The sequence below is a fragment of the Canis aureus genome, chromosome 7, assembly GCF_053574225.1.
Source record: "Canis aureus isolate CA01 chromosome 7, VMU_Caureus_v.1.0, whole genome shotgun sequence".
In the NCBI taxonomy this organism is placed as follows: domain Eukaryota; kingdom Metazoa; phylum Chordata; class Mammalia; order Carnivora; family Canidae; genus Canis; species Canis aureus.
Genome location: NC_135617.1, coordinates 794472 through 819719, shown reverse-complemented (window position 1 = coordinate 819719; position 25248 = coordinate 794472). Strand labels below are relative to the sequence as shown.

Genomic DNA, 25248 nt, shown 5'->3' with positions numbered 1-25248 from the left:
CTGCCTCTCTCTCTCTCTCTGCGTCTCTCATGAATGGATAGACAAAATCTTAAAAAAAAAAAAAAAAAAAAAAGAATCAGATTAATTTGGCAACTAACAGAATGAAAAAAATAACAGAATGGGCTGCATCATGAATTACAAACGAGTTAGCAAGTTCACCGACCTCCACATGACTTTTCAACTTCCCACTTATTTATTTAACATCTGGAACTTATTATTGAAATGTCCTATTCAAAAATGAACAATAATAATATGCATCATTTTTTTTATGTTTTCCTCCAAATAGCTCAAAATCTTCATACAGAAAGATTTTTTTTTAATAAATAAAACAAGGTAAACAAAACCAGAAACGAAAATTGAGGTGATTTGGTATGCGGTGCTCAGAGACAAGTGAACGAAGAAGGAGAAAAATAGAATGCAAGCCCCCTAAAGAATCCTGTGGCTTCTAGAAATGCTATTTGTACATTTTCAGGAAGACAGAAGAGTTTTCCATGAGCCAGAGCCCTAGAGAAAAGGTTCACTGCCGTGCATCTCTGTGTGCATGTGTATGTATGGACATAAACATAGATATTCGCACTACATAATAAAATGTTAATTTAACTTTATAGAGTATTTAAAAACATTTGAAATATAATTTATCAGCAGTAATGGTAAGAAAAGGAAATGTTAAGAAATGCCATAACTCACAGAAAAGCCACTTGCTATTACGGGCAATGATATTTGCGATTAAGCTGAATACAACTAAATTACGACTTTAATTAAAAGGCATTTCCTAAGATGGCACCAACATGTTTAAAATTTAATACATTTTATACACGATACTGGAGTTATTAACATAAAAATTTCTTTCTGCAGCATGTGCACTTTTTGAAGAGCAAAACATCTTTAACCAATATCAAAAAGCTCCCAGAGGGGGGATCCCCGGGTGGCGCAGCGGTTTGGTGCCTGCCTTTGGCCCAAGGCGCGATCCTGGGGTCCCGGGATCGAGTCCCATGTCGGGCTCCCAGCATGGAGCCTGCTTCTCCCTCTGCCTGGGTCTCTGCCTCTCCCTCTCTGTGTCTCTCATGAATAAATAAGTAAAATCTTTAAAAAAAAAAAAAAAAAAAAACCCTCCCAGAATCCGTGGAAGTGTCCTGGCATAATAAATTCAGGAAGCAATTTTTCCCGACCCTTTCCACTGGCTCCTACGTGGGACCTACAGCTGTTTCCGTCCGTGGTTCACAGTAACAGAACCGTGGGTGCGCCCTGGGGGCCCCATGTCCACGTGCATCTTAAACGAAGAGCGAATGGACGGCTCGGGGGTCCCGCAAGCACGGCCTGGGCCGGGGAGGGTCAGGGCCGGGGGGGGGCGGTGCTGCACCTGTGCCAGCCAGCGGGGCGGCAGCCGCAGCCCAGGCGACATCCTTCGCCCATCCTGTCCCGTCTACAAAAGCTCAGTCCCTGGAGACAACCGGCGGCCACGGCAGAATCGCTGGGTCGAATAAGCCAGCAGCGCAGCAGGCGGGGTCGCTGCCAGGTTGCCAGGTCCGGGCTGGGGGTAAGAACGGGCGGCCGGCCTCGCGGCCCTCTGCTCCGGGGGCGGCGGGGAGAGCAGGGGTCGAGCACCTGCCGCCCCGAGTGCTCCGGCGGCCGCGGCTGCAGGGCAACGGCCCAGAAGCAAAGAGCACCGCGGTCTCCCGCTCAAGACACCAGTGCGTGACCCAGGCGCCCCTACAGGGCACTTTACCTACAGTGAAATAGGGGCTCACCAAGGAACCCCGGAACAGAGGGTTCAGGAGGAAGGACAGACGCAAGGCACCCAGCCCCGGGCCTCCCCGCCTGGCCGACGGCCCCACTGGAGACGCTGGGGCCCGTGAGCACAGCCTCGCCAGGCTCTCCGCGATCTGAAGGGCGAAGGCTTGATCCGGCTCCAGGCACCTCGGGGTAGTCACTTCGAAGCTGGGGGCTCGGTGGGTCCCGAGTCTGCGTCCCGCCAGGTCACGACCCCGGGGCCCGGGTCAGCCTGGGGGGGCCTCCTCAGCGGGGGGCCCGCCTCGCCCGCACCCTGCCCGCGGCCCCTGTGCTCTCTCATCCATACCAAGTAAATAAAATCTTTTTAAATAAATTAAAGTCTGTGGCTACAGAGGCCTGTCCCACCGCCTTAGGGCGGGGTTCACAGCGGGCCCAGAGCACCCTGAAAGTCGCGCTCGCCCCCGGGACCCAGGTCCTTGGCGGCCGGAGTCTCCCATGGGAAGTGCTCCGCTCCGAGGCCGCAAACAGGCCCCACAGGAGGCAACGGCGGCCCCGGGGCCCCGACGGCCAGCGGCGCTTGTCCTCCTCTCCCTGCAAGCCGCCCTCAGGGCCCAGCTCGACGACCGCACACGGCGGCCCCGTCGCCCAGCCAGGGGTCTGAGGTCACCCACCTCGACCGGCCGTCACCACCTGTCGTCCCCCCGCCCCCGGGTCCTCACCCCCTCCCCTCCTGCCGGATCCCGGGACCCCTCAGGCTGGCATGGGTGAAGCGGGCAGGGCTCCAGGGGGCTGGTCCTGCACCTGCCGTCCGCCTCCCGCAGGCCCGGCCTTAGGGCGCCGGAGTTGCCGCACTTCCCGCGCCCGGAGCCCGCAGGTGCCGAGCCCAGCGGCCCCGCGGAAGGGGAGCACCAGAGGGGCCTCCTGGGGGGCCGGTCCCGGGCAGAGCCCGCCTTGGGCTGCCGCCTCTGAGGGGATGCTGAGCTGCTGCGCCCGGGACTTCTCGCAGCCGCCCACCCCGCGGTTGCTGAACCCTCGGCCCCCGGCCCAGGCCCGGCTCCTCACGGGCACCCCGGGGTCCACAGAGCGTGGCTGCAGCTTCCCTTCCAGGCCCACCCGTGCTCCGTCCCCCCTGGACACACGCACGCACACCCGTGCCCTTGCCTCCCGCCGTCCCACCACATAAACTGGCCCAGGACACCTGCTTCCTCCTCCAGGAAACCCTCCAGGTCCCCCCACTGTATTGTCTGCTCCCCAAAGGAAGGTGGCCTCCCGGGGCTGCACCTGCCCCCACTGCCATCCTGCAGCAAAGGCCCTGGGTAGGGTGCGGGGTGCAGGTGCAGGTGGGCTGAGGAGGGGAGCCAGCACAGGAAGCCCCAAGCGGGCTCCCCGGGTGCGGCCCTGGGCTCGTCCGCCGGGCCTTGCAGGGCCCTTCTGGCTGCGGGGGCCTCAGGGACCTCTGCAGTGGCCGTCCCTGAGGCAGGCTGCAGTGGCCCCAGTGCTCTGGAGGTCTCCACACGACTTGCCCCCGCGCCGGGGAGCCCGGGACAACCTCCTCTGCAGCCCCCACTGCCCACTTCCAGTGCCCCCTCCCTGGACCCCCTCAAGCGGGCTGTAAACACCGACGGAAGCGCCTAAACCCCCGACACCGACCTGACATGAAGGCCTCCAAGGCCTTGATCGAAGGCAAAAAGTAGCCAAGCAAGTCGACGTGCCATCGAAATTCTATATTTTTCAACAGAAAAACTACTGGCTGTCAAGGACCAGCATGGGCGGGCCCTCAAGCCTCCTGCCTCGCACCTGACCCCCTCCCATGCACCTGACTACCTCCCCTGCATCAGACCACCTGCACCTGACCACCTGCCACGCACCTGACCACCTGCTGCACATCAAACCACCTGCTGCGCACCTGACCACCTCCCGTGCACCTACCTCCCCGCGCATCAGACCACCTGCACCTGACCACCTGCCGCGCACCTGACCACCTCCCGCCACCTCCTGCACATCAAACCACCTGCCCTCACCTGACCACCTCCCGCACATCAAACCACCTGCTGCCTGAAGCCGCGGCGGATGGGTCCTGCGGTCCTGGGAAGCACCACCACCCTGGGTGTCCGTCCAGGCCCCGCGGAGCCCTGGAGCCACGGCCACCGGGGACCACGGCCAGCCCCCCGCAGCCTCCCCGACCCAGGCCGAGGCCCTGCCGCCCGCACCAGCAAATCACACACTCGGGACGCGCCCTGGGACACCTGCAGGCCGCCGCGCCCGAGGAACAAAGACCATACGTCGAAGGAAAACTCGCGTGGGACGGACAGAGATAGAAAAGGAGTGGTTATTTGCCTTCCTCCGGCAGCACAGCCGCCAGCGAAATCAGAGACCATCAATTCCGACCGATTAAGGGGACCACCGCCCCCGAAACGCATCCGTGGGGCGAGCCTGGGGATCCAGGGCGGTAACCAGCACTCCGCACTTGGGTGTGTGTTTGTTTAGCTGTTTGCTCTAATGTGCACATACTGAAGACCTTTTTCCTTCCCTTTGTCTCTTGGGCAGCCCTCCTCCTGGCTAATAGGAAAATGTTCCTTTCAGTAGCATCGAATGGTCTGCATTGACTTTGTCCCCCAGTGAATACACGGCAATCAGATAATTTGTTTGAAAGACTCTAAATTGTTTGACTTCGTTCAAAAAGAATCTATAATCACGTGCTGGTTTCCAAGCAAGGCCTACAAAGCTTCCTCAATCCATAAGCAAGCGCGAGGGTATTCTCGGCACATAAAAGCCAATATCCTTGTAATTTTGTTCTAAGCCTGTCAAAGCTGTTTTGTTCCATAATATTCTACTTAGAAAGTGTTCAGAATCGTCGCTGCAGCCCGGGCGTTATTCAAAGATATGACTCAAGCAATTCTTTTCATTTGTTTTCCTCATGGAGATATTCTTCTTCTATACGTTTAATGCTGATCTAAAGCATTTAATCTAGCTTCTAGCTAAATAATGATTACCTAATTTTACATATAGATACTGGGAAAGCCAAATAGACAAACATGGGTGCATTTAAATAAGGAATTCTCTTCTTTCTCTTATCATTAAGCATAGAGATTTCCAAGAGACTCGTTTTTCTTCCTCTGAGCGTAATATTCTCATGGAAATCTTCATTTATCTATAAGGATGCTCACAGCATCGCACTTTAGAGCAGCAAAACAGCTAAAAATAATGAAAGCACACAAAACAGGAAATGGGTGGAATGATGAAATACCCACGCAATGGATATTTCTAAAAATATTATACCCACGCAAATTTTTAAAAATAAAAATAAAAAACTTAAAAATATTTATTAAAAGTAAATACCCACGCAATGGATATTTCTAAAAATATTTCTAAAAATGTTAATGGGAAGAATACGAAAGGACGCTCAAAGTTGTTCACGGAATATTGAGATGGAATAAGAAAGATGAAGCCCAGACCTGTTACGCGTGTGCACACACAAGTGTGTTTATTTATAAACATATAAATATAGATGCATATATACCCACACATCTATATTTTTTTTCTTTTTAAGATAATCTCAATTTATTTTCTGAATATGAGTGTGTTTATTTAAATAAATATACTTAGGAAATTGAACACCAATAAAAAATTTATTAAAATAAATAAATAAATAAATATACATACTTAGGGGTTTAGCACAGAAAAAAAGCTTGTCAGGAGAAGTATTTTGATATTAAATCAAAATATTTAATATCAAATTTTTAATTGATTTTTTTATATTTTTTATTCTTTGAGCTTTTCTGTTTATATAAAAATGTTGATATTGCTTTCATAGTAAGGAAAACGTTATATCTAATAAAATACATATGTCACCTGGGTGTATACAGGTGTGCACTGGCATGAAGCCACAGGCGGACGGGGCATTAATTCTAAGTGGCTAATGCTCATCCTGTATCAGTCGTTGTATTTTTTTTATTTATTATCACCGTGGGCATAAGCAAGATTAGAAAGGTCGGTGGCACGTCATACTTGAGCACATTTCAAAAATGCTAATCAGAACAGCATCCTCTAACTAGGCAGGGCGGAGCCAAGGCCGAGCAAGTGGAGAACACCATACTAACTTTGTGCCCAGAGGCCGGGGCGAAGGATGGAGCCTCTGAAAACAACCGCCTCAGCACCCCCGCCCTGAGTCCCTTCCAGCTCCAGTCCATCCGCCCTGATAGTTGGGACGGCCTTGGTGTGAGTAAGGAAAGTGGGCACCGGACACACACAGCCTGGCCTGAGTCGGGGCCAGTCAGAGCTCCCAGGACACGCGAGCTGCGGGGCTGCCTCACTGGTGCCCCATGAAAGCTGTCCTGCCTTCCAGCGCAGTGACCCAGGCGGGCACCGGGACCTCGGGCCTCGCGGTTAACACTTAGGGCAGGGCCGCAGGGATAAAGGACGGCAAAATGCCTCCCCTCAAAAGGTTGCCATCTAGACAGAGAACATGCTTTAAAGGGGGCCGTAACACATGACGGGCCTGGGCAATACAGAGGTCAGAGCAGAGCAAGGACAGAAAGTCTCTCGTGACAGATGGTCTGGGGACCTCTGGGGGGTTCTGTGGTTGACCCTCCCTTTGGCTCAGGTTGTGACCCCGGGGTCCCAGGATCGAGTCCCACATTGGGCTCCCCATAGGGAGCCTGCTTCTCCCTCTGCCTGGGTCTCTGCCTCTCTCTGTGTCTCTCATGAGCAAGTAAATAAAATCAAAAGAAAGAAAGAAAAGAAAGAAAAGAAAAGAAAAGGAAAAGAAAGAAAAGAAAAGAAAGAAAAGAAAAGAAAAGAAAAAAGAAAGAAGAGAAGAAAAGAAAGAAAAGAACATTCTGTATCCTTGCAACATAAACCAAGAAACAGATTTTTTAAAATTTATTTATTTATTTTAGAGAAAAAGAGAAAGTTCATGTGAGTGGGGGGAGGAGCAGAGGGAGAGAAAGAGAATCTCACGCAGAGGCGGCCCGGAGCGTGGAGCCTGACGGGGAAGGACGGGGTGGGGCTCCACCTCATGACCCCGAGGTCGTGACCCGAGCCGAAACCAAGAGTCTGACGCTTAACCCACTGGGCCACGCAGGCGCCCCGAGGGTAGGGGCAGGCATGGAAGCACCTGTAACTATTTAAGGCCATTCTCAGGTCTTCCTTCCTACTACAATGTAAACATGTAGTTGACTCCTAGTTGGAAAACCACATTTGGCTGAATTTTGCATGTCATGGGGTTAACTAAATGCAACCGCACTAAGCATTTCAATTCATTTTCTTTCTTTTTTTTTAAATAAGTTTTATTTATTTATTTGACAGAGTGAGCAAGCAAGCAGGGGAGGAGGTGGGCAGGGAGGGAGAGAGAAGCAGGCTCCCTGCAGGAGGGGCTCCCCCCGATGTGGGGCTCCATCCCAGGGTCATGTCCTGAGCCAAAGGCAGACGCCCAAGCCCTGAGCCACCCAGCTGCCCCTTCAACTGACTTCCTAGTAGCCCGGCAAAGACGAATGAAACGCGGCAACTGAAAGTGTACCGTGGAAAGATCCATTCCGACAACATGTGTAGCTTGTGCTTTCGGCTTCTCAGTTCCCTGGAAGGATAGACCCCTCCACGATGCAAACGCGAGAAAACGCAGCCAGACCCACGACTGCCATGTCATAGCCAGAGTGCGCGCGCTTACTTGCAGAGACGCCTGCTCATGGACAGAAACCGTCTGCTAATTTCTGTGTTGCTCTTGGGAAGTTCAGCTTCAACCTGGTGCTTATTATGGAAGTAAGAAACACGGCCGGGATCCCTGGGTGGCGCAGTGGTTTGGCGCCTGCCTTTGGCCCAGGGCACGATCCTGGAGACCCGGGATCCAATCCCACGTCGGGCTCCCGGTGCATGGAGCCTGCTTCTCCCTCTGCCTGTGTCGCTGCCTCTGCCTCTCTCTCTCTCTCTCTCTCTCTCTCTCTGTGACTATCATAAATAAATAAATAATTTAAAAAAAAAAAGAAACACGGCCAACTTCAAATAACCCTCCGTGCTCACTCACACACGGGCTCATTACTACAGACTCTCAAACCCATGCTCACATCACGTAAAACCATGCCCGTACCTGAAAGGGCGAAATCTCCTTTCTGGCTTTCACTCTCTCTGATTAGAAAGGCACCGGTCTGATTTCCTGAATATAACAGCTGTTTTTCCGCTTCTGTTCTCTTGATCGCGCCAAAGAACCACCTAAAAAGAATCAGATGTAAACTCTCATTAACCAGACAACAGTCACTCTTTAAGGAGCAGGAGGTCTGTGAGAAGGTTTTCTAACATCGGAAATGTTGGCTCTTCTTGAGTGAAACTATTACAGGGAGAAACGGCAGCTCTCGACAGTTGCGGCGATTTCTGGGGACGTCTGTGACCCTCCCCAGGAGTCTTTAAGGACCAGACAACAGGAATTTGGCTGATGCCGCTAGCACGTCCCTTCTCACACCTGCGTCCTGTTCTGTCTGGAGGTGACGCGTCCTCCTCCGGGCAGACTCCAAGCCCCCGGGGTGGGCCCGCCGTGTTAGGCTGCTGGGCTCCGTGTTCCATGATTGCGCATCATCAGCCCCACACTGTCCGCTGCCCCACTGACGCCTTCTAGGTGTTAGGAGGCCAACATTCCAATCCAAGGATTCATACGCTTCCCATTAAAGTGTCAACGATTAAAACTGTCGTGCTCTGGGCATGAATTCACCCCCCCCCCCATCCAATACTGCCCAATGCCGCCATAACATGAGATGACTTTGTGTCGTTTAGAGGAACTTATCAAACAGAAGGGAAATTTTTCTTGGGACGCCCGGGTGGCCCAGCGGTGGGGTGTCCGCCTGCCTTCAGGGCATGATCCCGGGATCCTGGGCTCGACTCCTGCATCGGGACTTATCTTGAGAACATGAAGACTCCTAACTCTGGGAAACGAACTAGCGGGGGTGGAAAGGGAGGAGGGCGGGGGTGGGGGTGACTGGGTGACGGGCACTGAGGGGGGCACTTGATGGGATGAGCACTGGGTGTTATTCTGTATGTTGGCAAATTGAACACCAATAAAAAATAAATTTATTATTAAAAAAATAATTAAGAAAAAAAAAAGGACTTATCTTGACCCTCCTACCCTGAACATTCCAGAAATATAAAAGTCAGACACCGAACACACAAGCTTGTGAATGTGATCAACCCCAACAGAGAATTATGGCTTTTGCCATGAGAGCCAGTCTAAGACGTGTATCAGGTCAACGGACATTAATGCGATAATAAGAGGAGGCTGCGACAACCTGCTTTGCACTGATGACCCCCCTCTCTAGAGTCACGCGGTTGATCCTCATCATTTCAGATTTTGGGTAAAAACATTTATCTTTGCAGGCATCATCGTTAAAAGTGTAGATAAAGAGAGGACGCGTAGGCTGGAGGGAAGACAGGCCGTGTGAGGAGCGGAGGGCTGGGGGAGGACTTACGGGCCATCAAAACTGGCTCCCGCTGGCGAGACAACTGAAAGGAAGCGGGGAAAGGAAGCGAAAAGAGAGACATTAAAATATAATCATCACCTTCTAACAAGAGCAAGGCGTTCGTGCGCCATCGTGCCCACCCTCAGGCTGCCAACTTCACGGCAACTCGAGCACTTGGGACGCGCCAAGGGGCATCCGCGTGATGCACGATGCTGAAGGCCCCGAGGTTTAAGACAACAAGGATTCGTTTTTCACTCGACCGCGTGTCCACCAAAGCTCACGCGGGGCTTGGTCCGCGTCTGCCCCTGAGTCTAGCGGGGCTTGGCCGCCCCATGCTGCCGCGACCGCTGGGGCAGGAGTGCAACGGGGCACGGCACAGGCCGCTCCCCGACCACCGCAAACGAGTCGCTCGCTGGCTCGAGCCCGAATGCAAAGGGAGCAGGAAGCGCCATCCCGCCTGTCCCCAGGAGGCGGAGGCCTGGAACGCGCCAGCGGCCACCCACGGACTCCACACCAGGGACACGCACGTCCGCAGACTCCTGCTTATCTCGCTGAAGTCACGGCAGGCCCGGAAGCGTTCCAGGGGCTGTGAAGTGGACTCACGGGAAAAGGGAAATGCGTGTTTGCCACAACGACAGGAATAAGTCAATACAGTAATGGAACAAGAATTAAGAAAACCCTCAAACGGACCCCCCCCCACACACACACACACACAAGTTAGAGATGAAGGTACAGACTATTCAACGACCAAAGCTACCACCGCGAAGGATCCACACGGAAAAGGCAGTGGATGCTTCTTACAACACGCGGCACAGTTCTACGTGGATGAAAGGCCTGATGTAAAAGGCAAACTTTCAGACTTGCTGAGGTGCCAAACTAGAGAGGGTTTCTGAGATAAAAGGGAAGGGGGGGGGGACATATAAACCTGAGAGAAAAAGACCGAAAATATTTCTTACACCATAATTTCAAATCTCTGCAACAGCAAGATTACCGTGAAATAAAATTAAAATACAAGCCACCGACCTGAAGAAAATATTTGCAAAGTAGGTGGCCAAGAATAGGCATAGTGTTCAGATTACTCGGAGACCTTTAATCTATTTAAAAAAGAGAGACGGGGGGGATCCCTGGGTGGCTCAGTGGTTTAGCACCACCTTCGGCCCAGGGTGTGATCCTGGGGCCCCGGGATCGAGTCCCACGTCGGGCTCCCTGCATGGAGCCTGCTTCTCCCTCTGCCTGTGTCTCTGCCTCTCTCTATCATAAATAAATAAATAAATCTTAAAAAAAAAAAACTACCCTCTCTCAAAAATATTTTTAAAATTAATTAATTAATTAATTAAAAATAAATAAATAAAAAAGAGAAACGGGGCACCTGGGTGGCTCGGTTAGGCGCCCGACTTGTGATTTCGACTCGGGTCATGGTCTTGGGTCTTGGGCTCTGCGCTCAGGGGCAAGGCTGTGCTTGGGACCCTATCCCTCTCTCTCTCTCTACTCCTCCTCCACCCTGGAGCTCACGCTCTCTCTTGCTCTCTAAAAATAAACAAATCTTTAAAAAGAAAAGATAGAATTTTTTTTTTTTAAAGAAACAACACAGCCGAAAAATTGGCCTAGCATGTAAGTGTAAAATGAAAGACGAATAACTAATGAAATAAGAAGCACAGTATCTGCACCAGCATTATTATCTATACCAGTAAATATTAAAACCGTGAAATTTCACACTTCAGGCTAGACAAATTTTAAGACGTTCACATTCAAATATTAGGGAAAATGTGAAACAAGAGCCTTTGTACAAAAGTAGAGGCAGCCTCACATGGCACAGCTATTTCAGAGAGCGATTTGGCAACATCTAATAAGGCTGCATATGTGTCTGCCATTCAATTTCACTTCTAGATTATAGACCATATGTGTTCAAGAGCGTTCACTGAAGAACTCTAGCAACGGAAAACTGGAAACTATCTAAATGCCAACTAAATGTAAGGGAAGAGATAAACTTCGTGATAGATGTAGATCGAATACTACACAGCAGTTAAGACAGATAAATTGAGGGACAGAAGGGAGCTGAACAACGATGCGCACGATTATAAAGCCATTGACGTGAAGTTCAAGTGAACACATAAAAAATACTATATATTTTTACGGGTAGTCGCACGCTTACTGAAAGCCTATAGTTAACAGCTAATGACATTCTTTTGCTCCATTTCCAGAAGTGGCAAAATTTCTTTGCACAAATATTTCAAGCGCGTTAGCAACCTGGATCAAATATACTGATCGGGCCCATGCGTTTTCTTGATTCCGAGGGTATTGATTGTGCATCAACATTAAAAAAAAGTGTCTGCTCAAAATGTGAATATTTAAGCCTTTACAAGAATTACAACTCATCTAGCAGATCAAACTCTTAGAAGTATGAATATACCTCATACACCTCATCATTCTCAACAATAAACTCCATTCTGTGTTTCATATACATACATTTGTATTTTGTATAATCCAGGCCGTAAATGACTATTTTCTCTGCCCAATATACGTACAAGCAGGCAGTTTTTGTAAATCAAAGATGCGGTGATTCTACTACATTTGTAGACAGGAACTCTATGGCAATCTGTTTTTAAGTCCTTATTTGTCTCACCAATTTTAGATTCTTGGACAACAGTTTCCTGCACTCACTTTTACAAGGGGAATCGCACCAGTACCGACTCGGCCGTAACAATGAAATGGATATAGATACCTGGCTGGATGCATCAGCTCACTTAATACCTGGAATGTCACCTGGCCGAGCTAGCACCAGGAAGTGAATATAAATGCATCTTGGTTTCTGCAAGTCGAGGCATTCCATGCCACCTTTCAGACTCCAGGATGAGGCAACCGCTGGAGGTCGGAGCACGTGCCGCACGCACGGTCGGAGCATGAGCCCCGGAGAGGCCACCCGGAGAGCGACAGTCCCTTCCAGCCTCTGCTCGCACCAGAGGGTTCCAGGCCCGCGGCCCGCCGAGGCCTCTCTCCACGCTCTCCGTGGGCTCTGCTCCTTGTGGGCACCAACAGCGGGGGCCGGGAAGCGAGCCCGCGGCGGGTCCACGGAGAGTCTTACCGACCGGTGCCCCTGAGGGTGCGGCCCCTGGACCAGAAGCACTGGCGCCACGTGCAGACGTGTTGGAAAAGGATGTTTTCAGCCACTCCCCACACCTACCGAGCCCGAGACTGTGCGCCGGTGCCCAACAACCTGGGTCGCAAGGAGCCCCCAGGTGCATCTGACGCACAGTAAAACTTGAGAACTACTGAGTTATAAAAATAGTAAAACATGATAAATAAATAAAAATTTATATGAGACAGCTGAGAATAATAAGTTAGAGTCTGGTGCTTACATGTGAAAATTATCCAATAAAATGACGCTACACTCACACACACACATTTTAATTGACCTTTTTTTGAAAAAGATTTTATTTATTTATTCATGAGAGAGGCAGAGACACGGGCAGAGGGAGAAGCAGGCTCCATGCAGGGAGCCCGACGTGGGACTCGATCCCGGGACCCCAGGGTCAGGCCCTGGGCCGAAGGCAGGTGCTCCACCACTGAGCCCCCGGATGCCCCATTTTAACTGATCTTTGATGAAACTAATCTTTATTGCTATGAAAGAGATACTTGCCATGAAAGAGATCTTGATGAAGAATAATCAAAAAGGAGAGCAGACCCATAATAACCTAGGAGGAGGAAATGCTTCAAATAGATAAAAATGGAGCAAAAAAAAAAAAGCATAATGTCTGGTTTTGGACAAAAGGAGTATGTGATTGAAGTCTAAGGTTTATTTTGCAAACATTTATCCGGCGTCTACTGTGTGTAAATTCTGTAGCTCTGATGCAGAAAGATCTGCAGGATGTAGAACTGAGTGAAAAAGAGTCAACTGCAGGGTCGTCAAAACATTAGTTCCATTTACATTTTTAAAACCAACAAACCAAAATGCCTATTTGCTTACTTCTCTGGAGACTGAGTGAGAGACACAAAAGCAGCGGCCAAAACACTTTTCACTCTGCGCTCCTCCCCACGGTGGGGTATCTATAGGAAGATGCAGTTTTATGTTACTTTGCAATTTACTTAAATCTAAGGAAATTCATCAGAAATATGGCATAAAGGGGCCCCCCGGGGGCTCAGCCGTGGAGCATCTGCCTTCGGCCCAGGGCGTGACCCCGGGGTCCTGAGATCGAATCCTGCATTGGGCTCCCTGCATGGAGCCTGCTTCTCCCTCTTCCTGTGTCTCTGCCTCTCTCTGCCTCTCTCTCTCTCTCTCTCATGAATAAATTTTTTAAAAAAAAGAAAGAAAGAAAGAAAAATGATGGACATACAGTGCTTGACGCCGGCTGCGTTCGTGCTCAGTAAATGGCACCTGTTTTCAGAAAGCTCGCTTAAGGGAAAGGGCATATATTTGGTGTTAGACACGGAAGGTTTGAGGCCACAGGAAATGCGCACACGTCGTGGATGTGACCCCCCTTCCCTGGACGCGGTTGTATTGAAACTTCCCTCCTCCCGAGTGACTTTTCGGTTCTGCCCGCGCTGTGCGGCCTGGGACATGCTGCCACCAGGTGGCGGCAGGCGCTTTCACTAATTGTAAAGGCTAAGGCTGTAAGGTGGTAACTGGAGCTTCCTCGGGGGACAAAAGGGACCACATCAGTCCCCAAAAAGAACCAGGCTGTATGCATCGTTGCTGAACATCAACATCAGCATCTCAGTAATACAGGGACCAAAGCTCAGGGAAATCGGTGTAAAGAGACGCGGGGGGTTGTAAAGCCGCCCCCAGAGGATGCCCGCGTCTCCCCCACTGCGAGGGCCGGGGCGGGGGGGGGGCTGCCTGGGGCGCAGGGCGAGGGCAGGGCGAGGGCGAGGGCACCTGCCATGGGGGGGCGGGGGGCTCCGGACATGACCCGGGTCCGGCTCCAGCCCGCATCAGCCTCCCGGAGCCCGCCTCTCCCCTGCGCGCCCCTGCCTCTGGGTCTCTCACCGACCCACGCGGACCATCTCTAACCGCCCGCCCCCTGCTTCTCCTCCTCCTGCTCCTCCTCCCCCTCCTCCTCCTGCTCCTGCTCCTCCTCCTCTTCCTTCTCCACCTCCTGCCTCTGCTCCTCCTCCTTATTATCATCATCATCATCATCATCATTCTGCATCCACCTGCGGCTACACAAAGCCTCACTGCACACACCCTCCACACGCCGTCCGGGGCACCTAAAGCACTACCTGTTGATGACCGGACATGTAGTACCTGGCCATGGGCACATCTGCACTGGGCTAGGGCGACTGTCGCCCTGCATGAAGCCAGTGCCCCGAGCAAGCCTGGACCCGCCAGCCTGAGCGTGCCAGGTGAGACACCTTACCTGCCGGGCCGCCCAGCTGCGACGCGGATTGGCAGGTTGTGGGCCCGACAGCAGGTACCAAGGTGAGCGCGGCCTTCTCCCGGAGAGCACAGCTGCCTGTGGCCTGGAAGACCGGGAAGGACGCTCACTTCGCTGTCCTCCCAAACACACGCGTCAGGGCCACACATGCATGAAGACCGTGTGATAAAGCGACAGTGTGGCCTCGGCATCTCAGGTGTGACTTGCCGTCACAAAGAAACCAGGGAGCTCCTTGGTAAAGCTTGGTTGGCATTGGCGGTCACCTGTCGAGTCATCATAAAAGGGGAACTTCAAAGGAGCCTCTCTCGAGAGGACATCAGATGACCCTCCTGGGTCCCCAGCCACTGGGCAGCTGTGGCCTCTGTGCTGCTGGCGACATGGTTATAACCCCGACCCCAGGGCCAGTGTCTAGAAATGCAGAGCTTCCCATCCCTCACAAAAGCTTGGTGAAGAGCCCGGCACAGCTCAGACGGGGAATCGACCTCAGGGCGCTGCTCTGGGCTCACCCTGCCTTCTATTTGTGGAAAAGGAAATGGAAGCTACTACTGATTTCTCTTCTAAAATCAAAAATGGGGGCACCTGGCTCTTGATCTCAGGGCTGTGAGTTCAAGCCCCAGAGTGGGCCTGGACCCTACTTAAAATACATAAATAAATGAAAATAGAACCCAAAGTGTGAGCATATATGATGGCATTTCCAGTCATCAAGCCAGAGATACTAGCGTAGATTTTAATCTGTCTGCTTTGTTTTTGTACATTTGTGAAAATGTTTGTCCTAGAAACGAGAGAAATACAGATCAGAGTTGGAAACATTAGTCATTGAGGAGTTTCCATCTTTGTCACTTCCAAAGAAAGTAAATGCAATTAATTCCATAACGTTTGGGAATATGCCTTACTTCACAAAACACTACACGTGTTCACTCCAGTTCTTTATCTGAATACGCCTTTGGGTACTATTATGACTTTTTAATAGTTATAGGGAGGACTGATTTCAGAGGTGACAGCCCCACTAAGTTCCTACCAAACAAACAAACAAACAAACAAAAAAAAAACCCCACAATAGTTATCTCCTCTTATGAATCATTTCCTTTCTCACTTCCAAAAAAGGAAAATGAGAGAAACTTTTTAATTCACTTAGTTTTAAAGAATTTTAATTCCTGGTGTCATGAGTGATATCATCTCATCCCACTTTATTTAAAGCATTGAGTATTCTTGAAAGATCTACAAAATACGGGGCACGTGGCCGGCTCAGTTGGTAGAGCATGTGACTCTTGATCACCGGGCAGTGAGTTCAAGCCCCAGGCTGGGCATAGAGTTTACTTTGAAAATTTTTAAAAATAAAGATCTACAAATCAACTTGTTCTTTGGGAATGTTCACAGAATAAACAAGACCAAGTGTTGAGTCTAGCAGGAGTAGTCCGTGTGTATACCCTCTTCAAGGTGGGCTAACAATGTGATACTGTAAGTCATCATTGACTTTCATTAAATCCTTTATCCCAAATAAGACAGGACACACCTTGAAGGTACCTTAACCTTCCTATTACCTTACAAGGTCACATCGATGTAGTTTTCGACTGGCTTCATTAGCTAAAATGTATCAGTAGCATTCATTTCCTACTAACTATATGGAACACGATGAAGAGACCTAAGAGCAGAAGAAGGGCATATTTCTTTCCCTTCGAGAATTTTAGAGTATCAAGGGAGGAATAAGAGATCATTTTAACTGAATAATAAGTTAAAAAAAAAAAGAAGTGACAAAAACAAAATAAGTATCTAATTGCCAAGGGAACTGCAATCCGGGAAATAAACACCCAACAGTGCGTCAACAACGGGAGGGATCTTAAAGACCAGACACTTGGAGTAAGGATTTGGTAGAGATGAGAAATCCAAAGAAATGCAGGACAGGTGAAGAATCAGCGGCCCGCCTGTGAGCGGGCTGGTTTGGGGGGCAGTGGCGGGGGAAGAGCGTCGATGAAAGGAAGAAGAAACAAAACCAGCTCTTTGATGCTCACAGAACCCCACGTGGGAGCCACGAGCTCCACGGCACAAGTAGATCGTTGGCAAATATTCAAAGACTACATTAGGACCATGATGAGATGTCCCGTGTAAGATTTAACACAGTAAAGACTTTTGAGGTCTGGGCACACCTGCAAAAATGACAGGGCAATTTGACTTGTCTTTTAAAACTCATTTAGTGAACAAACTTAAGAGGCGGACGCGTGGAAGGCAAGAGCGATGAAGAGTTACTCTGTGGGAGGAGCACAGCGGGGGTGATCAGAATTTTAGAACTAGAAAGAAATGTTTATGGGGGTTCATGGGTGAACCTTTTAAGCTTATTGTAAATGTGTTTTAATGAGTACACATCCTCCGGGAAGAGAGTCCAGCGTTTCATTAAACTCTCGCCGACGCCCGGGACAGAACCACCCATCTCCACGTTGGCGCAAGAGCTGAGGAAGCTGTAAGCACAGGCTGCGGCCGTAAGATCCCTTCACTCGTTCATTCGTCGTTCAGCAGGTGTTCGCTGAGCACGTGCTGCGCGTCAGGCACGGTTCCGGGGGTAGCAGTGCAGCAGCGGGGGGACCATACAAAGAGCCCTGGCTGTACGGGGCTCCCAAGCTCCCACGCTAATGGGAAAGACAGGCGACAAATAAAATAATTGAATAATTACACAGACTGTGCAAAGGTGGTAAGTGCCAAGGAGAAAAAAAAAAAAATGAAGCCAAGGAAGAAGGAGAGAGAGTAGCGGGGGTGGAAGGGGAGGAGGGCGGGGGGTGGGGGTGACTGGGTGACGGGCACTGAGGGGGGCACTCGACGGGATGAGCACGGGGTGTTATTCTGTATGTTGGCAAATTGAACACCAATAAAAAATGTATTTTTTTAAAAAAAGAAATAATAGTTCTGATTATAAAGGAGTAGTTGAGGTAGGATTTCTTTAAAATCCACATAAACCTCAAAATGTTTGAATGAAATTGTCATTCACGTTTGGCAAACATATAAGAAAAAACAAAATCTCCGTTGTCTTGACCCACGCGCGGCACAGAGAGCCACGCGTACCTGCGGACGTGGCTGTGGCCGTGCTGGGGGGCGGCGTGCGCGCGTGCCCGTGGGTGCCCACGCTACCATCACACGCGGGCACTAGTGTCGCCGACTCTTCAGGGGTTTACGTGAAGCAGGTGTCCCGAGGCAGACAGGAGGGCGACAAAGGCCACAAAGGTCAGATGGGCCCGTACATTCTTTTTCTTTTCTTTTTCATAATTTGACCCTGGCGCACCTGTGGGGCCCAGGGCATGACCCCGGGGTCCTGGGATCGAGTCCGGCATCGGGCTCGCTGCAGGGAGCCTGCTTCTCCCTCTGCCTGGGTCTCTGTCTCGTGTATGTCTCATGAATAAATAAAATATTTAAAAAATAATAATCTGATCCTGGCACCCAGCTACCACCACTAATCAATCATCAATAGCGCCGGTATTAATGACCAAGTGCCTCTAAGCCATGGCAGTGGCGCCACCGACTCTGCAGGGCAGGGGCTGAGCGGGGTGGGGAGAGCAGGCTCCGGTGGTGAGGAGGCCAGGGCCGCGGGGACCCCTGGTGCTTCAGGGCCAACACCCTGACACCAGCCCCCCGCTTGCTTCTGCCCATCGTCGGAGGGGAGGGCTGCACGGGGACTGCAGTGTCACCGGGGGAGGCCGGGCACCTGCTGGCACACAGTGACACCCTCCACCCGCTGCTCCGGGCCTCGGACACACGCCCGGGGGTGCTTGGAGGCCTGGGAGGGGGTACACAGGTCACCAGCGGTGAGGACAGAGCCCGGGGGCGGGGGGTACACGGGCCTCCAGTGGTGAGGATGGAGCCCAGGAGGTGGTACATGGGCCACCAACAGTGAGGACGGAGCTGGGAGGCGGTACGCGGGCTGCCAGCAGAGAGGATGGAGCCCGGGAAGGGGTACATGGGCCGCCAGCGGTGAGGACAGAGCCAGGAGAGGGTACATGGGCCACCAGCAGTGACGACAGAGCCCAGGAGGGGGGCACACGGGCTGCCAGTGGTGAGGACAGAGCTGGGACGGGGGCACACGGGCCTCCAGCAGTGAGGACAGGGCCAGGAGGGGGGCACACAGGCCGCCAGCCATGAGGTGCGGCTCCAGGTCCCACAGGCTCCCCCCAAGTGGCCCCGAGAACCCGAGGCTGGGACTCGGGGCTGAGTCCTGAGAAGCACAGCTGTTCCCTGCGGGCAAAGGCAAAGGCCACCCCCACCCAACCCCCGCTCTCCGGTCTCTTGCCCCACCTGGAGCCCCCCCCTTATTTTCACGCCAACCTCACAATGATAAATTCCGCCAAAACTCTGCGTAAAATTTATGGGGAGCAAAGTACCATCCAGTGTAGAAAACAAGCTCAAAGATGCAGTGTCTGGTGCCCGGAGGGGCTTTCCCACCCCCCTGGCTCCGTCCACAGCGCGGACTCCCTGCAGGTGGCCCAGGCCCCTGCCCCCTTCCCTCCCTCCGGCTCAGGCTTTCCGTCCACCTGGTTTCACGTGCAAACCAAGGCAGTTCTTTACCCCCCGCCCCCCCCCCCCAGCATTCCAGGCCTACTTCCACCTTCTCCAACGCACGTCAAATTGCTTCGCTCCATCAAGGCCCGTCCACTCCAGGTCTTGATTCTCAACAGCACAAAGAATCAGAGCTTGGAAAATAGACTTTTAGGGGCCCCCGGATGGCTCAGCAGTGGAGCATCTGCCTTTGGCCCAAGGCGGGACCCCGGGGTCCCGCGATCGAGTCCCGCGTCGGGCTCCCTGCATGGAGCCTGCTTCTCCCTCTGCCTGGGTCTCTGCCTCTGTGTGTCTCAGGAATAAATACTAAAAAGCTTTTTTCTTAAAAAAAAAAAAAAAAGAAGAGACAACAGACTTTTCTTAGCATGTTAAGCCCTTAGGCAGAGCACCGCCCCCACCAGTCTCCGCAGCAGGGGGTGGCGAGAGGCTCACGCGTGCTCTTGTCAAAAGCAAGTCCACGACTGAGGATAAAGGAGAAGGCGCGGTTTGTTGGGTTTCTTTCCCAGTTACACTGATGTTTTCAGGAACGCGGTTATATTAAAATCATGAATTTCTTGACCTAGGTTAGGGTATCTGCTCTCTCAGTGTCTCCCGAGGAGGATAAGCCCTAATGACACACAGAGTAAATAATCATTTGTAAACAACACGTGAAGTCTTTAGTGTGCAAGTTTGTGTTCAGGAACCCTGAAGCCCGCCCGCCCCCGGGGCCGCCTCCTCTTAGCAACCTGCCGGTTAATAAGGTCTCGTCCACGACTTCAGGGATACAAAGGATCATGCAGGCGCGAACTCGCCCGCTGCCCTCTTCGTCCGGGATGAAGGGAAGAAAGAACTGGGTGAAGCACAGAGAGTGGGGTCAGCCCTGACTTGTCAAGCTGCGGCCCGGAGCAGACGCTCAGGAGACCCTCGATCTGAAAGGGGAGCACGCCCTACAGCCTCGGAATGGGGACCCCAAGTAAGACTGAGAAGCAGGTTTCCTAAGACTGAGGGAGGGAGGACGAGGCCTCACACGCCGGAGCTTCCCTGCCCTTCGCTCCTCAAACTTCGGGTCATCAGCAGAGCGGGTAAGACGAAGCCCCGGTCCCCCTCCTTCACGCCCCTGGCCTTGGGTTTCTCCTTTTGGTATTATCCGACCCCCTCCCGCCTCCCCTCGACGCTCCTAAGCCCCAGTGCTTTCTGCTCATTACTGCAATTCGTGGGAGATCGCGGGGCCCCCAGAGCAGATGCCCCAAGGGCCCCTCTTTGTGGGGTTAGAAAGCGAGCTGAGGGAAGAGAGTAAGGGGTGCCCGTGTGCGGGTGGATGTGCCAGGCCGTCCACGGGACCTCTCAACACTCGTGCCCGACGTGCAGGGGACGTGCGGCCGCGTCCTCTCGTCATCGTCCCCCTCACACAGTGGGGCAGAAGTATAAAGGACCCGGGGCAGAAAGAGGAGCTCCAGGCTGCAAACAGGGTAAGTAGGCATCAAAATAGTTTCACCCAAATTCATAGAAAACGACCCTACGATGTGACTGTAATAAAAAAAAAAATAGGATTCGGGGGGGGGGGAACACCCCGTTCACTGTGAGTGGATAAGCTGCCTCTTACGGTATCTCCCAGATGGAAGATTGAACAGAGTCAACCACGGGTTTGCACTAGTGTGACAAGGCCTACATTTTCATTTCACATTTTTATTTTTTCAATATTTTATTTATTTATTTGACACACAGAGAGAGAACAAGCAGGGGTAGCAGCAGAGGGAGAGGGAGAAGCAGACTCCCCACTGAGCAGGGAGCCTGATGCGGGGCTTGATCCCAGGACCTGGGGTCATGACCTGCGCTGAAGGCAGACGCTTAACTGACTGAGCCACCCAGGCATCCCTCATTTCTCATTTTTATTTTTTCCCCCTCATTTCTCATTTTTATTTTTCCCCCTCATTTCTCATTTTTAAATCTTTCTTCAACTTCACTGATTTTCCAGAAAAAAAAGGATAATCATGAGAAGATTTACCCTTTATCCTCCTTAACATTTTGCCTGAAAAAAAATTACGTACAATACAGAGGATGGATCACTTTCAATACGTGGGAAGAGCCAAATTTGCTTCTAAAAATGTTCCCAGGGACTCCCGGGTGGCTCAGGGGTTGAGTGTCCATCTTCCACTCAGGGCATGACCTCGGGGTCCCGGGATCGAGCCCCACATCGGGCTCCTGCATGGAGCCTGCTTCTCCCTCTACCTGGATCTCTGCCTCTCTATGTCTCTCATGAATAAATCTTTAAAAATAAAAATGTTCCCACAGAATAACATAAGAATATATTTTTATGAAGTTGAACACTAATCTGTTATTTAGAGGTGGGCTTGGTTGCATAAGGATCAAAATTCAAAAATGGAAAGCAAATTAAGATTCAAATAAATATTTAAATAAGTAAAAAAATTCCACAATTATAGATGATATTGCAAATAATGAATTATGAAGCTTAAGATTTTTTCTGAACTGTCAAAAACAATGTGACCAAACATTTCAAAAGTTCAAATTATCATTTATTCTTTCTATAGAAAATGGTATTACAAAATCTTGTCATATCAAGAGTCGGTCAAAGAGAATGAGTCAAAAATATAGGGGAAAAACTAAATAGGAAGCCGTTCATTCATATTTCACTATGGTTATGTTTATTATTTGTCAGCATCTACAAATAATTTGTATTGATTTCTTCTTCTCTTCTAAGTATTCCCTCTCTTACCAAGTTCTGTTCACATAGTTTCATTCTCATTTTCTCAGACAGAACCTTCCCCTCTGTACCATATTAGCTGTAGGCCCGTGAAACCAAGATCCATCCATGTTTGGAAATACTTTCTTAGACAAGAAATCTCAACGACAAGACACAATTTTCCCATCTCTTTGAGTTTCCATACGTGCATTCCTAATAGACATTTTTAGACTTTCCACTCATATTCCTAAGTGGAGAGAACAGTATAATGACCCACTTTTATTCAACACCCAACTTCAGTAATTATCAACATTTTTCTGATCTTATGTCTTAACTACATATTTAATTGATCTTCATTCACATGGTTTCCAAATCCTAGTTGGAAAATTGGAGTAAAAAAAAAGGACTGGTTTCATGTTCATCTTTTAATATGATATTTTATGCCCAGTTAACTTTTAAAATCAGATTCTCATTCTTCAGAAACTAAAAGGACAATTTTTTAATGTTTCAAATGCCAAGAAACATTGCATCTAAAAGGAAAAACACACACAAAAATAAATAAATAAATAAAAGGAAAAACACTACAATAAACATTTATTGAAGTCTAGGATAAGCTATAGGGATAATAAAAAAAAAGACAATATGCTTGCTTATAGGTTTACATTATGAGTGGAAAAACACACATGTAGACCAGTATAAAAAGAAAACTTTTATAAAAGTCAAAAAATATAAGCTATCTAACCATACCATACATCATTTTGATGTCAGAAAATTGAAGAAATATATTTTAAAAGAAATGTATTGTGAGGAAATGTTTCATAATTGACATGTATGTGATCAATATGTCAATGGTGCAGACAAAATTTCACATATAATGACTGATAAGGCAGAGATAATGAAAAAAAGACGTATTCAGTGTAATTGCCTGAAAAATATAACTATAATTCCATCTCCACATTAAAGTGCTATTTTTAGGAGTTTGGTTTGACAAGGATTTTCTGCCTCATGATTTCTCTATGCACCTCAGTCTTCACACCCTTCGTATGTAATTGATTGAGATTAAATTTACAATAGTCATTTAATTTTTTTAATTCCCTTGATAACAAAAATAAGATTGCAAAATTTGTTCAACATAGGTTTTCTAAGTATACACTAATGCAAATCTCCCTATTGCTTTTTTGAAACCATATCAGATATTTCCTTTAAATGGACCAAAAAAAAAAAAAAAAAAAAAAACAGAAGAACAAATTGAACCTAAAAGACATAGAAGAAAAGAAACAATATATATTTAAAAAAAAAAAAAAAAGGGCAGTAGAAATTGGTCAAAGAAAAAATAGAAAAAATCCACAAGGACAAAAACTGATTTTTTGAAAAAAATTAATAAGAGGTATAAGCCTCTAGCAACAGTATTCAAGGAAAAAAATCAAAAATTATCAGTATCTGCAGTTAAAGAGGAGACCATCATAGATTCCCAGATATTAAAATAACAATAAAAGAATATTGTTAACAACTACATGCCAATAATTTTGACAACTTGGATGAAATAAACATGTCCCTTGATAAACACATCTTACACAAACTACCACAAGGAGAAACAGAAAATCTTAATAACCTTAAAGAATGTTTGTTGAGGAAATTGTATTCAGGGGCGCCCAGGTGGCTCAGTGGTTGAGCATCTGCCTTCGCCTGCTTCTCCCTCTGCCTGTGTCTCTGCCTCTCTCTGTATCTCTCATGAATAAATAAATAAAATCTTTTTTAAAAATTGTATTCATAATTTAAAACCTTCCAACAAAGAAAACCCCATGTCTCTAGTGCTTCACAGGTGAATTCTACTAAAATTTAAGGAAGAAATAGTATCAATCTTATATCCAGGCTGTCTCAGAAAATTCAAGAAAAAAAAAAATATATATATATATTCCAATTTATTTTATGAGGCCAGAATTACCCTGATATCAAAATCAAAGACATTTCAAAAAAATCACAGATAAATATCTCCTATGAACACAGTTGCAAAAATCCTTAAAATACAATTAGCAAATCAAATCCAAGAATCTATAAAATAAAAAATACGTTGCAGCCAAATGGGGTTTGTTCCAGGAAGAAGTTGATTTATATTTAAAAATCAATGTAACTGACCACGTTAATAGACTAAAAATTAAAACTGCAGAGTCCAATCAATAGACTCAAAATAGTTTTGAAAAATTCAACATCTATTCTTGATTAAAAGCGAAAACACTTAGCAATATTACAATAGAAAAAAGTCTCCTCAATCTGAAAAAGGGCAACAATGAAAAAACCTTCACCTAAAAAAAAAAAAAAAAAAAAAAAAAAAAAACACCTTCACCTAATGTCAGGCTTAAAAGCAAAATAAAAACAGAACAAAGATACTAGGAGCAGTTATAGCTTAAAGGAGACAAGGTATGCACTTAGATCCCAGGCTATTATCTACTAAAGTACCTACAAAAACCAGAAAGCCAGTAATTCTCAGAAGAATGTGAGAGAATCTGGGGTAGCTACAACAATGTCCTGCACGCAACCAGAATTAAGCAGTATTGCAAAGAAGCAGGGACGTGTGATCCATACCCAGGGAATCAATGCAGTCAATAGAAAGTAACTCCAAGTAGGCCCAGAAGTTGGATTTTTAAAATGGGCAAAAGACCTAAGCAAACACTTCACCAGAGGAAACAGGACTGGCCAGTGTCCACAGGAATGGGTGCTGCTTATCATTAGTCATTATGGAAATGCAAATTAAAATAAGACCATTATCAGAGAGGGAGATAAACCATAAGAGTCTCTTAACTCTAGGAAACAAACAGGGTTGCTGGGGTGGGGGGGTGGGGGACGGGGCAACCGCGGGATGGGCGGGAAGGAGGGCCCGGGATGTAACAGCACTGGGCCCTACAAGCAACCGATGAACCACTGACCTCTACTTCTGAAACCAATGATGCACTATGTGCTAACTAACTGACTTCAAATTAAACTAAATAATAAAAGCCACAGCGAGATAGATCATCCCTGGAAGAAGGGCTAAAGCGAAAAAGACTGAGAGTATCAGGCCCCGGCGAGCTCTGAGGCTTCTCACGTGTGTTGTTGCAGGAGTGTCAAGCGGCACGAGCCCTTTGTGGCCGTGTTCGTACAGTTCACACACACTAGCCCTCTGGCACAGCAGTTCCACCCTGGGGCATTCGCTTAAGAAAGACGAAGACACACGTCCACAAATAGACCAGCACAAAGATACTTTGATGGCAGCTTGACTCGTGATGGGCAAAAGCGGGAAACAGCCCAAATGTCTATCAAGGGGATGAGAGAACAAGCTGCGGTGCAGTCCTCGAATAAGCTCAGACTCGGCACTGAAGGCCAAACAGGGACACAGCAGCACGGCTGGGTCCCGAAACCACCGCGACGGGCACAAGCGTCAGACTCCGAGAAGCGGCTGTGGGATGGCGTTTAGAGGAAGCGCCTCCGTGGCACAATTATGGCCCATCCGGGG

At 49.0% G+C, this 25248-nt stretch overlaps 1 protein-coding gene across 1 annotated transcript in view; it reads right to left on the bottom strand.

Annotated features, from left to right (window-relative positions):
• FRK (fyn related Src family tyrosine kinase) overlaps nt 1-25248 on the bottom strand; it is a 96105-nt gene that overhangs the window by 38566 nt on the left and 32291 nt on the right. The window contains exon 2 of the mRNA XM_077902701.1: nt 7814-7935. Coding sequence (XP_077758827.1) covers nt 7814-7935 — 122 coding nt within the window. The remainder of the gene's footprint in view (nt 1-7813; nt 7936-25248) is intronic.